Raw genomic sequence first — 17,980 nt, 5'->3', positions numbered from 1 at the left:
AAACCTATGTTTTAAGATCTGGTGTATCACGGTATCATTTGGACCCATTATGTTCTGCATATAATTACTTTAGTTTGCCATCGGAGGGGTGAAGTGAAGTCCCCCAATCCATGACACTAACAGACCAAGTCGAGTTCAAGCCCGACCTGCCAGTCATGTGCGCAATACTTTTGCAAATTCTTTGAAACGCAGAACGGCAGTGATATTTTAAGACACTGGATCCCAGTGACACAGTCACACCAGTGGGAAAAAACACATCTGGGCTGTTGGATACATGAAAGTAGCCATATCATTGTTATAATGGCTGCCTTGATCTAATATTGCATATAAAAAAGAAAAACATCCACCACTGCATTCAAGCATGATTCATGAATCGGCAAGATTGGATTAGAGTCAGACTCATAATAAATTCATTAGCGTAATGGTGCTTGCTCTACGTTAACCCATTTACCACTCAGTGTGAGCGACGTGTAGAATCCATCATCATCATCCTGGTTCAGGTTTGTTTACAGTGTTTGCTATTTAGCCTCACTTAACTGCACAGTTAGCCTGCATTCTTTATCTGCCTTTTTACGTCACATCACTATTTTATATCTATTATTAACTGCTCAAACATGATGATGTGCAGTGTTTGTAAAGGCTCGTGTTTCTAATACATTGTTGTGTGTTTGGATGTGTGTGTGTGTGTGTAGTCATACTCACCCACTGCCTTGAGCGAGGTGTACTTGTTGAAGCCTATTCCCAGGTTGTTATGAGGGTGAGACAAGGCCATAGCAGGACCCAGGGGAGACAAGGCTGCATTGTTCAAATGGTTATGATCTACAAGCGAGAGAGAAGGAGAGAAAGACGGACAGAAATAGAGATTTAAACATGGAGCACAGGGAACACGCAGTACATTTGATAAATGCCTACAAAGGAAAAATCCCAAGCTGGATTTTTTCTTTCAAGTCTTGTTGTGAAGTATGATAAATATCACATGATTAACAGTCCTCCAGAAATGTGATGTGTCATGGTTTTATTTAAGGACTATCCAACACATACATTATTCTTCAAACACGTTTGGTTTTACCAGAATGTGATGTAACATGCAAGTTCAGCTTCGTTTGGGAGAGAAGAGATGGAATGAATGATTCTGCCTTTAATGAATGTATTCATGAAACCTTGCAGATGTGCGATTTGCTTGGGCCAGACGAAATGTAAATTTTTTTGAAGCCTTGAAGCCATGAAGTGAAATAGCAAACATGTACACAGACCTATGATTTAAACATACAAAGGTAGTTTGAAATGGTAAAGTGGTGCTTGAGCTTGTACAGCGTTTTTCTAGTTTACACTACTGAAGTGCTTTTACACCGTACGCCACACCTCCCCATTGACACCCAATCACACACTGATGCCAGAGGTTGCTGTGTAAAGTGACCGTCAGAAGTAACCAATCCCATTCTTACACATTGGGAGCAATTCTTGGTTAAGTTTCTTGCTCAAGGACAAATTGGACCTGCGGTTCAGGAGCTTGGAGAAACAAGAAGGGACATTTATCAAACTGATTCTTCGTGCTGTTTGATTAATTTTTAAGTTAAAAATAAACAGACACAGGACGAACTGTCCTCTGAATCAATCGGCCATTTTCCATTGTCTTAAAGGGATATTTCACCCATTTACATGAAGCTGTGTATCATTAGAAACATGGTAGTAGTGTTGAATGGTCATGAATCCAACCCTCATTTTGCCCTGAGACGAGAAAAATATGTTTTTCTTTGCCTGAAAGTTTTCTTCATGTGATGCAAAAAGCGTCATATTGCATACCTTTTTAAATGTGTAGTTTTACTTGAAACATGGTGAGATTTTCTTCCTGATTTTCACTATTCACTGTTTATTAAAAATCAACGGATCAAAAACAATGAAAAACATAATAGTGGGGCCAAAATGTTGTCTTATGTCAGACAGTAAATGTGTATTACTTCCAAGCAGTAACACAATATTATTTCATCATCATAGCATGGAAGCTCACCGCCTGGAGCTCGAGATCAGAGGAAAATGTCCCTCTCGTTGATATGGTCAGTGGTATGTTGAGTCATGGAAGCCGAGAGTAATTACCAATGTTTGAGAGTTTTATTGTTCAGGATGCACTCTGGATTTTTTTTTTCAAAGCACTTAAAAGAAAGAAGCTCCCTAATGTTTGCAAAAGAATTTCCAACAAGATTATAAATCACACACACACACACACTCCCACATACATGCATGCATAAACAAGAGCACTAACCCCGCCACCCGCTATCACCAGCCCTATGATGACTGAGATGCATCAGTGGGAATGAATTGAGGGGGAAACGGGGGGGAGCGTGGCGAAAAGAGCACGAGAGGCAGGGAGAAGGCTGGGGAGTGAGAGAAGTGACACCAGCGCTGAGCGATTGAATTAGAAATAGAACTTCACTTCCCCGTGTAATTGATATGCATTGATGTCACGCTGTGTGCGACACGGAGCGTGGAGAAGCACAACTGTGTGTTGTAATTTTATGCCTGTGTTGCTGTGTGTGTGTGTGTGTGTGTAAAATAGTGGTTGCTATTGTTTTGTGTGAACAGCTGGCACCACCTTGCTCTCCTCACGGAAATCCTTCATCAAGATCTCCAAACTAAGTTTCAAGGTACACACAAAGAACAAAAACCTCCAAAACTGCCTTTAGGTTTTAAGGATCTTTTGAGCAGTTACTTAACAGTTGAAGAAATCGCTTTTGCTCTTTAAGTGTCCTACATTCGAATGCGATGTTCTTCCAGTAGGCCAACAACAGTGGAAATAATGAGGCAGACACAGAGAGAGATGGAGTGAAAAAGAGAAAGATAGAGGGAGTGATAGTTGAAGGCAGAGATGGACAGCGGGGGGAAAAAATCAACTAATTGATGGAAAGATCCCTGGCTGGTCTCCAGTTTGACCACAGGGCTGTTCCTGGCCACCAGAGAGCCAAGAGAGAGACACACACAGAGAAAATACTGTAGTAATGTGCACACCATTTGTTGTAGCTTTGATTACAAATCTTATACGTGCAGCTCAGGCTACATTTGTTCTTTAGAACAGTCATGCTACTGAGGGATGGAATAAGGGATGTACTATAGAAGTCAGATGGTTTTGGTTATTCTGTCTTGTTGCAAGAACATGAGCAGTAGTGACCGGCCATTTCTGCAATCATGGTAATAAAGTGCGTAAGAATAAAGGGAAAAGTTGGTGCACTTGCGCAATTAGTTTGCTGCATGTGGAACTGTGAACACAAAACTCATTTACAAGTGACATGTAGCCTCCAGACTGTCAATGGAGGATTTGAATGGAGGGATTAATTTCTGGAATCAGAGCTGCTTGAAAAATGGTGCGGTCAACCTGAGCTCTATTTTAATATTGTCTTGGAAACACTCAATCAGAATTTAGGTTTAATAAGCACCAAGCAAGCTAGAAAGTTAGCTAGCTAGAAAAACATTGGCCCCAAAAAATAATCAAAATTTAGCTAGAACGGTTAGCTAAATAAGCTAAAAGGCTGTGAAGAGCAGAGGGGAACAGCAGTGTTTTATAAAAACTAAACTGCAAATGTGTCCCTGCCAGCAACAACGTTACATTACACTGGGATATTTCATCCATATCTACATATATAAATGATGCAGCTGTATAGTTTGAGAAAGGTTTGGATTTTGTTAAAACTCATTATTTCAATCACGATAACTTTTCTCAAGCTTTAAAAAGCATGTCAACGATACCTTTAAAAGCCTGCAAAAGATTTGAGAACTGGATAAAAATCCTCTTTTTTTCATCTTTTGGTGAATATTTCCCCCTAAACAGAGTTTACCATTTAAAGACATCATGTTCATTTTATGAAATGCCAGGTCACCAGCTTTTCTTTGTGTAATTCAGGAGGCTTTCCGCATGCCTTAGTCACTTTGGCACCATTCATTCCACCATATTGTGAGAGAGAGAGAGAGAGAGCAGATTGAAAGGGAATGAATTCCTCCCCGTCTTCTGTATTCTTGAATAAATTCTTGCTGAATGTCCTACATTCTCCCTGTGTGTGTTCATGAGTGTGAGCATGTGCTTTGAAGTACCATAGTATAAAGGCCTCGGAGGAGACGCACTGAATAAGAATTCAAATTTATGTTTATTAAAGAGGAGCGGAGAAGGAAATGAGGACTTACAGTATATGGATGTTATTCACAACAGAAGCAGTGGGAGAGAGAATAAGAAGTGCGTGGAAATGTTTTAAGGCAAATTATTAAAGGTGTTATGTGACCTGCATGATTTACATGTGTGCATCAGCCACTTCTGTGTAAGCAGCATGAATACTCCTTTTTTTATGTGCATGCCTTGCAACCAGTTTGCATTTGTTATTCTTTGTATTTGTGTCCTCACAAGTGTACTATGTGTGTAGGCAGGCAGGCAGCAGAGCACCGCTGGGTGATGGCCTAATTCAACAGGGCTCAACATCAAAGAGGCAGACTGCTGCAAGTGCTTCAGCCAGCCTTACTCTGACATGACTACTGTCACACACACAAACAGAGACAGAGAGAGAAATGGAAAGAGGAAGAAAGGGCAATAGATTCAAGACAGATGGCACTGTGTGGGAAGCATGGAAGGAGAAAAGTAGGGGAGTCGTTTGTTGTTTAATGAATACCGCATTTAACTAACAGGGACAGTAGTGTGAGTCCTGCATGGCTCACACACGCAGGCTAAAATAAATGCTCTTATGCTACTGTAGGGCAAACTGCGTGAACAGGCAAGTGGTGTAGATGTCACATCATTGTATGCAAGTGTATGAGCAACGGAGAGGCTTAAACTTATTATCTTAGACCTTTTAAGACCATAACGTGTACAAAATATTGATATGAAATATCAGTTTTTTTAATGAGGATCCAGACGATCTCTAGACCAGAAGGTTTATTAATATTGTACAGGTATATGATGTCCATAGAAAAAATGTAGAGTAGAATAGAAAATGTAAAATTGCACTTGTTTAAAAAAGAATATCACACTTGTTCACATGAAAGAAGAAGGTTGCACTTTTAAATGCACAGGACGAACTCACAGAATTGTACACGGTGTTGATTGTGCCTTTCATGCAGTGTTTATCAGTGCAGTGTTCTTGGCAACCCGGGTATCATCAAGTTTCCCACTCGTGATTACTACTATGGAGGGCCATTTATGTGCTCAGAACACCTAAATGTTGTATAAAGCATATTTCCGGAAAGCACATGAAGGTAGAAGCTGTAAAGCAGTTAAGCTAGAGGTTGGTTAGCCAAGCTAAGCTAGCGAAACAACTAGCCTTGCTGTGTAAGAAAGCCAACAAAAACCTTTATTATTATTATTTTTTTTTTATCTGCGCAAACTTAAGACTTAAAACATCAGCTTGGGATTTTATTGAAAGAAGTGTGCTGGACTAAATGAAGAACTGTGACTTTCAAGACTCAAGCTTCAAGAGTCAAGCTTCTATCTCCATTTAAGTTTAACAGTAGTTAGCTTAAATGCTTGTTTGTAGTGGAGAGTCCGTAGGGAGGAATGTATCTTCTCAACACATTTATCCAGCGTATTTAACACAATTTAAAACTCTGAAATAGTGCTTTATTTCCTCTGTTATCTTATAATTTAAACAGTTATTTGAACAATTATTTCCTTTTCCCAGCTGGACTGAATGCATCTTTAGTGAATAGGTCTCCTTGAAAATTAAATAAATAGGTCAGGAATGAGTTGGATAACAGTGCATCGTTGGCATGTGAAGCTTTGAGAGGTGTCATGTGTCTGACATATGGACCCCCCTCATTTAAATCTGCGCAGGGAAAGAAACATACATTACACATTTGTTTGATGTGTGCTTGAATACATCATGCTGTGGCCAATCGAAAACATGCAAACAACACATCCGCGGAGGATAAGCAGATGCTCAGCCGCTCCACTTTCTCTCACCTTCCCTCGCTCTTATTCTTTCTCATCTCTCCTTTGTTTAATTTCTATCGCAGTCTCCTCCCTCTGTATCACCTACAGCAGTCTTTCTGTTAGGTTTCTTATCACACCCTGTGTACTGCTCCTTTACCTCTGCTCCCCCCTTCTTCATCATCTCTCTCTGTCACCAGCTGCCCCCCCCCCCCCCCCACACACACACACACACAACCCCCTCCCGTATTCTCTCTCACTTAAAGTGTGAAGCCCGCCATCTGTTGCCTTGCAATGAACGCAGCTTGTTTAGAAAGGGGCTCGACTACCTTTGATATTTTTTTTTAACCATCCTCTCTTCTCCACTCTTATTTCTATTGAAGGCAGTTGTCGTGGAGAGGAGAATGGAACGTCTTTAAGCTGTGTGAAAAGTGTTTAAGTTTGGTTTCTCTTGTCCAAATATGACATCAGAAAACCAACAAGGCATCTGCTAAATCCAGAACCCGAGGCTTTAAAAAGACCAATTACAAACTGTTGTGTGACTTCACAGTGGCTATGGCCATTTTTTATTTAGCCTGTGACGGTGATGCAATACATTTTGCTTGGTCTTGTTCCACGTCTTTAGTGTCAGCAGAGCAAGAGTTCTGAACTTTGTGATTTAAAAATGAACATAACAAGAGTGATGAAATGACTAGAAAGAGTAGCTGCACCCACAGCCTGCCTCCTCTCTCCATGCTTCGCTCTTTGTGTTCTTCATCTTGCGCTAAATGGACTAAATGGGAGTAACTCAGAAACGCGTCCTCATTAGAATCAATGTACTGTCATTGCTCTCCCCTTTCCTTTCCCGCCACACACATTCTACGCTGGGTAAACGAGGGTTTGTCCCAGGACAGGCATCATTATCGGCCTTTAGCTCACGCACTGGATGCATCGAACTTTGATCTTCCTGTCTGCTCATCACTTTACATAATGCTGTGGATTGCTATATATTCACTTACTCACTCACTCACTCACACACACACACACACACACACAATGGGCTAGAAAGAAACACGAGAAATATTTGTCACTTAGGTGACATCCAAATAACCAGCTTTATACGCAAGGCTGTCCTGTCCATGTAAACATGATGTAAACACAGCTCTGACAACAATACAGCTGGCCAGACTCGGGATTCTCACTGACTGTAGACAGTCATGTCTCAGAGACATTTACAGAGGATGGACTTGATTTCTGCTGAATTTTTTTTTGTAAAATGTTGCACATTCTTTTAATAATGACTTTACCCACCGCTCAGCCGGAAAAAAAGAGTTACAGTGTTGATATAATCACACTTAGAGTAATAATTGTAAACTGTTAGAGGTTCACTGCATGTAAACACGAGTTGTGACTATGGGAGGATTTATCATTAAACTCATTGATTGGGCCCTGCTGCTGGTGAATAACAAATGTGGAATTGATCAATGCTTAAACATACATTCATTGACTTTTAGGGGCCCAACAAACTGTTATTCACACTAATGGTAATACCTTGGTTTGAAATGTGCGTATAACCTTATTAAAACATTTTTTTTCTCAATAAACAGCACCCTTTTAATTCTTTGTAACAGCTATTCCCCAAATCAAGTCATTTACAGGTACAATCCTCTGCCTTATGTATTAGTTCTTGATGTTTTCACTTGTTCTCCTGTGTTGCCTGTTCTCCTAGACTGCGCTAAAAGTGCTCTGTATAACACACAATACTGTTGTACAGCACATGCAGCATTGCTAATCTGCAATGGAGTCTAATTGTAAGGAGTAAAAGCAGATAAAGAGGATGGATAGGAGAGCAGGAGACAGATGAAGAGACATAATCAGTAGTCGATAAATGAAAGAGAGGAAAAGCTTCTCCCTTTATCAGTGTCTAAAGAACCTGTTTTCAGCACCACGGACAGCGTCATTAGGGGTGATACCATTCTGCATTAACCCACCATTTCTCTGACAGAGGCAACATAACTAAACTCTGACAACACTATAATCTCAAGATGACCTGTTTTTTTTTTTTTTTTAACATATCTGATTTTCTAACGTTTTAATTTAAAAAAAAATGCAGAAAGCAATGTGTGGAAAATAATTAGTGCTTACCTTTCTCTGTGTGTGCATTTTTCCCGCGTCTGCATGTGCGTGTTATGTAACTGTGAGTGAATCTCTTCCTTCCATGATTTCTATTTCATTATCTACAAAGAGCTTCTTTAAACTCCGACGGGTGTCTGAAGTCCCACATGCCCCCCTCCCCCCCTCTGCAAAGTCGGCATGACTCATCCCCCCCCCCCCTTCACCGCTCCCCCTTTTCACTCTTAATTGTTCTTCAAGGAACAACAAAGCAAACCCCTGGCGACGGCTTCTAAACTTCAGAGGATTCAATTATTCAAAAGAGTTAATGTGCTGCATGGTCATCTAAAATTCACTTGCTAGCCCTCACTTGTGTTTTGTGTCTTATTTGAATGTGTTTCTGTGGGTGCACTGGTACATGTGCGATTTGTTTGTGTCAATGTGAGTGTGTGTGTGTGTGTGGTGAGTGTGTGTTGCATAATCATCTGCAGCCTCCCTCTCTAACAGCTGCAGAATTTTGGAGAGGTGAAGAAAGCTGCGTTATGCAACAGGAACTCAAATTGGGTCGCGCACATGGAGCTAATTTGCCTGAATTAATCTTTTATGTAAAGAATTTTCACAACAATTGCCTCAGAGTGCAGATCACTTCCTGCTGCATTACAGAGGTCAAGTGAGGGTCGTTCATATCTCTTTGCTAATTGATGACGCTGATGAACAATCTGCCAACCAGAGCCTCTGTGTCCCAAATTGACATTTTAATGTACTGTTGGTATTTAACTTTAATCCAACTCTAATCCAGTTAAAATCAGGACACTTCAGTTGACTATAACTCAGGGACTCTTCAAAATCTAACTAGTTAAGACTTGAGTGTGACTGGTCAAGCTCATGATTTTCAACACGGTAAGTCATATCCTTTTTTTAAACCTTTCCTTCCTGATTTTACTTGCAATTAAATGAGTTTCATTTCCATTCCCCACCTATTCCTTTGGACCCAGTATTGGTGTCTGTCTTGTTCTAACAACTGAGACATTTTTGACTGGTCAGATTTTCCCTCCACTGCCTTTGTAAAGCACCATTGGACAGAGTGTGGTTGGAGATGTGCTTTATCGCACCTGGAACCATTCACAATAGTGATGTCACTGGTTCTTTAAAGTTGTACTTTATTGCAGCGAGGTAAAACATTCAATCAGTAGATGTCAGTGCATTTCTCCCTGGAGGATATTATAGATGGGGCCCTTTGTAAAGCTGCAGGTTTATTGAGGGCATGTCCAATATCCTTTTCGCTAGTTCACAGTGCATAACCTGAGGGCATTTAAGGCAGAAAAGTGCAAAGGGTTTGGATTAAGTCTGGTGATTATTTATAAGTGTGTGCTCAATGAAGCGTGAGTAAATAGACTGTCCTCTTCCATTCTCCTTAAAAGCAAGGTGCGCCTGCATTTGGTGCCTTGCTAAAACATCGTGCGAACATACACAAGAGGAACAGCAGTTTAACCTTTCTTTTAAAATAAATTATTGAAATCTTCTGACACGCTGGTACAAGTGCTGTTAATTAACGTTCACTGTGCTTAACATCACAGAAATGCAGGCAGAAAATCTTAATTTGCTCATGTATGCAGCTGGATCACGTGGCTTTATCTTCTACAGCAGGAGAAAAATACATTTCACTCTCAAAGGTGAGCAGACGTAGAAGGAAGAAGTGAGTGTGTCCCATAGCCTGTAAATATTGATAGATGAAGCCTGAGTGGTGTCAATGATCTGTGACTGCAGGAGGCTTTGGAAGCGCGTCAATGGCGTACGCCACATGGGAAATGCTATCTCAACCTAACTTTCAGTCAACCTAATGACAGGCAAAGAGCATGAGCTGAGGCGGGTTTTAAGCCCCCTGACAAACAGCTACGTCGTATCCATCTGTCAGTCAGGTCAGCCATGCACCTACAGACGTATTTGTCACTACAGTCAGAGCATACAGGTACACTGTTTCCTTCTGACCAATGAACCAGTGAATTATTTAACAAATGAGGAAGTGCCTGTGATGACGCACACTTCTGTCACACAGAGGCCGAGCAGGACCTGGAGCTTCACTTTACACTCACAAATCAACTCAAACGCTACAAGAGAGTCAAACTATTGAAAGTTATTCAGGACATTCGAGGAGTGTTCAGATACATTAAGATATAAAGACAGAATACTTCAAATTTATTTTCTGTTGTTTAATTCTGTATAAATTCAACAATGTCTGTAGATTACTGATGCCAAAATATGTAATATAAGTGACTTCTTACCAGGGCAGCGGTTAAAAAACCAACTCAGAAGAAGGCAGGTTTTAAGTTCCCTGACAAACATCTACATCGCATCCATCTATCAATCAGGTCAGCTGCTCACCTTATTGTGCAACGTTGATCCTTTGTTATAGATAATACTTTAGCATCTTGTTTTCAATTTCTTATTATTTTATAAAACGTAGCAACGATATTTTGATGAAAGACGTCGGGATCAATCCTTTGCTGTAGACAAAAAAAAGCATATTGCTTATGGCCAAGGTCAGTGAGAACACACACACACACACTGATAGTATGGACACGCCCGCTCATTTCCAGGTTGGGTGAAGGACTTAATTATTCATGTATGCATACAGACAGGAATAAAAGGGCACCAGGTGTGCATATTAGTTTCTATATGAAATATTACTGAACAGACCTTTTGATGCAGCCTAAGAAATGCAATAAAGAATGAAAGGAAGGAGAGATAAAGTAAGAACTTAGAGGGAGAGTAAGGTTGGGATAGACTGATGAAAATGATGTCGTAATGAATTTACTTGTGGAGAAGGAAAAATAAGTAAATAAAGAGGAAGAGAGAAAAAGTAAAAAAAAAAAAAAGATAGAAGCTGACTTCAACTGTTTTGTTTTTTTACTTGATCGTGTGTGTGTGTGTGTGTGTGTGTGTGTGTGTGTGTGTGTGTGTGTGTGTGTGTGTTTGAGTTTGAATGTTGTTTTAGCTGCTGAAGACAGCCCAGTCTCTGATGTAATCTGATGTGTAATGGTTGATGACAGTAACACACACTCATCTGTGTGAGTGTGGTTGTGTGTAGTTCTATTCAGAGTTGAGTGCTCCTCTATTTGTAAGTGAGTGAGCTCCTCAATTACTGGACAAGAGTCAGGCATGTCCACACAACACACACACACACACACACACACACACACACACACACAAACACAAGGACACACAAATATGAACATCTCTTTCAGCCATAGTTAGGCCACAGCAGTAAAAAACATCAAGTTTACAATGACTTGTGGGCAAATTAGTAGGAAACTTTATTTTCAGATTTAATGTAGATTATCGCACTCTGTTCCTGTTGTAGCACCTTTGTGTTGGGCTTTGAAGCTACCTTATTGTTATCTATCTATTGTGCAGGTCAATGTTGGGGCCCAAAAATCAGCAGGCTTCAGGTAAATTACATGACACAGTAACAAAATACAACAGTGTGGTGTAAGTCAGGGATTGGTCTTTTTTTCTACATTGAGCGAGCTAAAACGTCGAAACATTAGTCCTTTGGACCTAAATATATTTTCCTTAAAGGTCACATACTATCTTACTTTTCTTTTTAGTTTAAATAAGTCTCTCCAAAACACGTCTTTGAAGTTTTTTGCTAAAAATCCTCTTTGATCCTGTGATTTATCATGCCACAAAAAACCCCTCTAAGAACAGGCTGTTTACAGGGCTTAGGTAGTTTGACCTTTCTCACAACATGTTAACGGTAAGACAGCAGAACGGCAAAACGAACGCCTAGCTGTGGGAGTTTCACCCACTTGGGTAGGGATTACTGCCCTTTGTGATGTCACAAAGGGGAAAATCTCCAAACAGTCTGTGTGAGCACACTTTTTCTGAAAGTGGAGCAGGATGAAGAAAAATGGAGAGGATGCAGTTTTCTCATAATTAGAGAGCAAACTGGGGATACATATTAGTTTAAGAAAAACATGGTGAACACAGTGTATTTTGCACATGTGAACTTCAAGTGATTCACGTGCTCCAGTACTTTCTTTAGATCCTGGCTGATAGAAGGAGTTCACTGAATTATATTTGAACGTCTAAGATCCTTCTCTCAAAGCACAGACCAGCGACAGAAGTGCAAGACTTTGCTTCTACTGGTTTAAACTTTTATGTGTATATTCAGGATTGGCACAAAGCCCTATACTTGTGTGTATACTGAGGATGTACTTCTGCATGTATAGGTTTAAATGATGGATGATGGAAACAGATACTGGTTCCACTCCTGAACTATTATTATTATTATTAAGAGAAATATTGATGCATAAATGAAAACAATAGACATTAGCTGGTAAGGATGAGTAATTCTATACCAACATTGATTTATTTTGATGCTTTTAGTGCACAATCATTTCATTACCAATAATCACTTTGGTTAAAAATAAAACATTGGCCCACTTTAACTCGACCTCTGTGGTGAGCCACGGTAAAAATCCTACCATCTATCTGATTACAGAGACAGATAATAATGTTTCTATACACCTCTAGCATATATTTAGATATATTATACATGGCTGTGTGTGTGTAAGTCTATTACATGTCCCCTGTGCTGTGCTTGGGCCCCTGACTAATTGTGGCAGGCTTATAATGTGATTTTAGAGGCGATACGGTTTGCTACTCTCTGTAACCACGCAGGCACATACTTGATCATGTTAATTCCCTTTTAGTGTGTGTGTGTGTGTGTGTGTGTGTGTGTGTGTGTGTGTGTGTGTGTGTGTGTTCTCTCAGGGCATGTAAGAACACACATTAATACACAGGTGTGTCTGAGCCCTTCTGTTTGCGTGGCTGAGTGTTGCAATGATCTCATCCGTATTCGCCACGCAGCGGCAGCAGTGTTGGAGGAGGAATTGTTGCTCAGCTCACTGACTTAACGCAGCTCTATAAAAACCAGCAGCCAGCCAGCGCTGTCCTTCACTCAACGGCTCCCATTACAGCACTTGGCAAGGGGCGACTTATCAGGAATATTAAGTGCATACTATGGAGGGTAAAGAAGCTCACAGAGGCTCTTTGAAAGTAGGTAACAACAGGAAAAAAAAGAGAGAAAAGGTGCATGATGTCATCTTTTTATGTACGCACTTTGGTGTTAAATCATCTGAAAAAGCCTTTTAAACCTTCCACAGGGGAATCCATCAGCTTCCTTCCCAGCAGTAATCCTGCAACCTGTGGTGAATGTCTCTCCACTGTAGGGCAGGGCAAAATTAACAAGACCCTTATAGACTGTCAAATATTTTTGTTGATCTATGAAGGATTTTGAGAGTAAGAAAACAACCACATGACAGTCCAAACTGTAATTCATGTAATTGGCTTTGCCAAGCGTAGCTAATGTTAACATTGTGAGCACTGCCAGCTTTCAGTCCTCCCTACAGGTTAACATCCACATGCTCATTTATGACGGTGCTCCAGCGGAACATTTCTGGGAGTAAAGTCCTCACATAGAAACACGACAGTTCTTCCTTTTTATTACTGTCATGAATAAAACAGAGAGCAAACCGCTACTGTTGTGAGAAACACTTTTCACTTGAACGAGCTCATTACTCCACTGCCACATCCTTTAAAAGCAAAACACCTCGGTCACGTTGACTGCCCCTGAAGACTGCATACAAACACGCACAACCTGTGTGGTCATTCACGCACACAAACACAAACACACACACACACACACAGCTACTCCTTCCCCTCTGTCCCTCTGTCCTGTCAGATCAAGAGTCGGCTCCTCTCTGTGTTTCCTAAAGCGTGAGTCTCTTGCTATAGTGTGCCCACCCAGCATGTCTAACAGAGATTGATGCCCCACATACCCGCACTCAGACAGACTGCGTTTGTGTGCATGCCTGTGTTTGACCTTCGAATCACCTTCAATCCCAGCAACACCGCCCTCTCCCAGACTCCCTATTTGTGCTTTCCTCCTGGTTCTTTCCAAGTAATACCTTATTGACATCCATGGTCAGTACTGAAGATGCCACCTGGGAAGGCTTGATCGTAAAGGTGGGTGAGGGGATGATGGTTGTTCTCAAGCACATTCTCAAGTATTTTACAGCTGTTAAACCCTGATGGAAAGCTAACATTGGCTTGTATTCCAGGTTATCTGAAACATTGTGCCGTATTTCAAGCTAGAATAACGTCATCATAACTTGTTAGCTACTGGGAGACAACAGCTACTGATAGCATTCAACACATTTCAAGCTAGCATTTGTTAACCATGAAGTGAATTCCTGGCTAGCAGCATAATCCCCTGTCCTATGGCATCATGTAACACCATGAAATGGTCATATTGGCATTCAATCTGTTGGTTCTCCTTCAGTTGTACTTTGTGGCAGCACTCTGTTATTATGTCTGTATAGAAACAGCATCCCTGAGTGGACTGGACCGTCTCTCTTCCCCCATGTTGTGGCCGTGCTAAAGGTTACAAAAGGGGAAGTGTTCATGTGAAAAAAACAACAACTTATGAAACATGTTTAATCCTCTGAGGGAAACATAAAAAAGCATAACAAATTAGCTGACTTAACTCTATTTTTAGGAAGTCATTGCTCCACAATATATTTACTTAAACTATTAGATTTTTTCCCCCCTCCCCCCTCTCCCCTGTGAACAACGGGTGAGGAAATAACTCTTTGCTGATCTTATCCTGCATATGTTTAAGCACTGTCTGTCAATAAATCCCATCCAGCTTTATTTTAAATGTCTAACATGGAACGTCCTCTGCAGTGGACATGTTGAGGCAAAGTCTTACGTTGCATAAATAATTTGTACTTGACCAAATAGTCTAACTTTAATATCTTTGTCATACTGCTGCCATGTAGAAACCCCTACATCAGGATCATGCCTTCAGTTCCACACGCCGGGGCAAATTTCAGCTATAAGAAGTACAAAACGGTTTTATTTAAAAAGTAAGGTATAATAGGCAACACTAAAATATTTGATCTACTGCCAGTAACTAAGTAGGCACTTTATTAGCCTTTGAGTATGACACCATTAGGGTGACAGGGGTGCGTAACATGGTCGATTGGTGGCTCTATATCTGGTGCAAAAGGTGGAAAAGATTGAGAAAAGAATTCAGGAGGAAGTGTGGGGACAGGTCAAAGAGTGAAGGGATAATTAAGAGGAAATAAGACCTGGGACAGAGGTGTTTCTGCTTGAGAGACGCATGAAGCTTAAGAGAGAGGGAAGAGCCTCATGGATAGAAACAGAGTGAGCAGATGGCTTTGAAAGAGAAACTGATGACATGAGGGAGACAAAGGAGGGGAAAACTACAGCACTGAATCCAGCAGCAGTCCCGTCTTGCAGAGAAGCAATCTGCCCCCTTTTTTTTTTTTTTTTTAATCTTGTGCGCATGTTTTTAGACTTGTCATTAGTAGCACACTCGTACACTCATTACTTAGAAAGTTGGAAAACTCTTCATGCATAACACATATTGCTCTGACATGCTTTCAATTATCTTCCATCCTGTTGAAATCTGTTGTTCAGCAATCTCACAAAAAACACCCCCGACTTCTGTCATTCAGTTTCCTCCCCTCGACTTCTGTTGCTACCCCGCTTTTAGTTCCCCCAAGGCCGTGATTTGTGGCTCTGTCATATTCTGGCAGCTGGATCCTCTGCCTGTTCCCCTTAGAGAGAGAGACAGGAAAAAGAGACTAAGACAGAGAGAGAGGACGAGAGGATGTAGGGGTCCAGCCACCTCCGAATAATTACACGTCCCCTCTCTCCAGGCGCTGTCATCCTTTAGGTAGTGTGAAATGTAGGCCAGCAGACTAAAAATAATCCAGGCTGCTCTCACTTTTATGAATGACTGCCCCATTCTTAAAAAGACCAGGTTCCTGTGCACTGTGAAACCCTGAGAGCATCTAAGGACAGAAACTTAAAAGCCTGCCTGCTTATGCATCTTTTGGTTAAAGGTCCTTGTCCTTTCTAGAAAAAAGACAAGTTCATTTACTTTAAAACTGCAACAATGATACTTCCCTCATTCCAGTGGTCCCTCAAACCACTGTTAGTAAGATAACAATTGTTTCTATATACATTTATGGATAAAAGGCTAGTTGTTACTTTCCCATTTAAAGGTCCAGTATGTTGATTTTTATATGATCAAATCATAAAATGTTATATCTATATGGTTATAACTATATGGTATACAATGCAGAAGCCAGTATGTCCTCCTTTTTCAGTTTAGATTCCAGTGAAGACCGCAATTAAGCATCATTAAGCACAAGTGGTGGACAGGCTAATGTTGGCGCGCTTTGGTTAGCGCGTAGCTTCACGTTGCATGTAAATTGACACAGTGATCTACGTGACCTAAAAATGCTTCCTTGACATTGAAATGAACACTGAGTAAGCGATGTTATTGTTCTTTTCTCTTGCCTTAAACAGCTTTTTTACTTAGAGAGATAAGCCGTCTCATCCATGCAAACACAATGTAAATACGGCTCAGACAACGACACAGACAGCGGGACTCGCACGTCTCACTCATTGATGACAGTCTTGACTCAAAGAGACATTTTCAGAGGATATACTTGATTACTGCTGTATTTGTGTGAAAAATGTCACACATCCTTCCTTTAAGTAAGACTTTACATGAATGCAAAAAAAAAACAGCGTAAAACAAAAGGTTCATAGGCGATTCATCTAAGTTGTTACAAGTATGAACAGGTGTGCAGTATTTGCTTTAATCTCACACCATGCGAGTGGACAAACTGGCAGTTGGCACAAATTCAGCTCAGTGACCTGTGGCTGACCTTTTTCTAACCTTTGTTTATCCAGACTCAGCTTCTTCTGGGCGGCCAACATTTTTTTCTCATTCTTATTCATGGCGTTCCTTCGAGTCCCTCCTGAGAGCTGCTCTGAAACAAGAGTAGGTTAAGTGACCGGAGTGCTGCTGTAACAACCCGACTCTCACTATCTTTTTTTTTTTTTTTTTTTTTTTTTTACACTTTTTCTTGCCACTTTTTTAATGCCACTACAAACTCCCCCTCTAAAATATCTCAATAAATCGTTAAGAAGGAGTCGTGACTTCATATGCCAAGGTCACAACTATTACAGATGTAACATGTGATTCAGCCTGTTATTGATGGCTGAAGTGCACCACCTCGGGTTATGTTATAAAACCTGCTCACACTGCACCACATGGCTGAGGCCACACATACAAGCACACACTAAGCATCTATCCAAAAAATAAAAGTGCAATGTCTGTTGAGGTGTGTGTGTGTGTGTGATTCCAAACCCCTAAAACAAATATTGACATCTTTGCTTCTTGGCTAACCTTAACCTGAATATAAGGCTAATTTGTGTCCCACTTGTAGCTTCCGTGCGGTTTCATCTTTTATAAATAACGAAAATCATGATTCCTGAACATTAAAATTACTAATACAAAAAGGTGACACTCAAGAAACTTTGATTTCAACCCCCTGAATCCACATTGTTTTTCTGCATTTTCGTCAATTTTAACCCCAATCCAAACCTACATCTTAAAATGACGATAGAAAACACAACATTTCATTAAGATTGCATACTTTTCAGAAGTTTGACAGTTTATCTGCCTCTTGGCTAATTTTAACCCAAGTAAAAACCTAATTCTAACACCAAATATTGCATCCATGCTGTAATCCATATAGCGCCCCCTGCTGGTGAAAGAGAACTGCTAGTGTAATCACATGAGACTCAAATAAAATGCTATTCAACTGGTGAGTAACTCTAGTGATATCTGTCAATATCTGAGATAAAAGTAGCAGATAGCGAACGTCACTGTGGATAAGTTAATATCGGCAGATATTATCGGCAGGCCAATTAATCAGTCAGGCTACATTGAGCGTCTCTCCTTTGCAACCTTGTAACCAATACTAAGATAATTTTTTACCCCAAATGCTGTTGTCTCTGCAGCTCATTTTAATCATGCTCACACTTAATATTCAATATAAATCAGCATCTTTGCATGCAAGATTCACAAGCCACCTACGT

The 17,980-nt window shown here is 40.5% G+C and overlaps 1 protein-coding gene and 1 long non-coding RNA gene across 4 annotated transcripts in view; one reads left to right on the top strand and one right to left on the bottom strand.

Moving 5' to 3' along the window:
* The window catches only part of LOC306837987, a 164,790-nt gene that overhangs the window by 51,364 nt on the left and 95,446 nt on the right, over positions 1-17,980 (top strand). The window lies entirely within an intron of this gene.
* Positions 1-17,980, bottom strand: part of LOC306837984 (protein shisa-8) — a 77,821-nt gene that overhangs the window by 8,278 nt on the left and 51,563 nt on the right. The window contains exon 4 of the mRNA XM_079365885.1: positions 703-819. Within this exon, the coding sequence (XP_079222011.1) occupies positions 703-819 (117 nt within the window). The remainder of the gene's footprint in view (positions 1-702; positions 820-17,980) is intronic.

The sequence above is a fragment of the Symphodus melops genome (genome assembly GCF_947650265.1).
Source record: "Symphodus melops genome assembly, chromosome: 17".
NCBI classification, from domain to species: Eukaryota; Metazoa; Chordata; class Actinopteri; order Labriformes; family Labridae; genus Symphodus; species Symphodus melops.
This window is presented reverse-complemented; position numbering and strand designations above follow the sequence as displayed.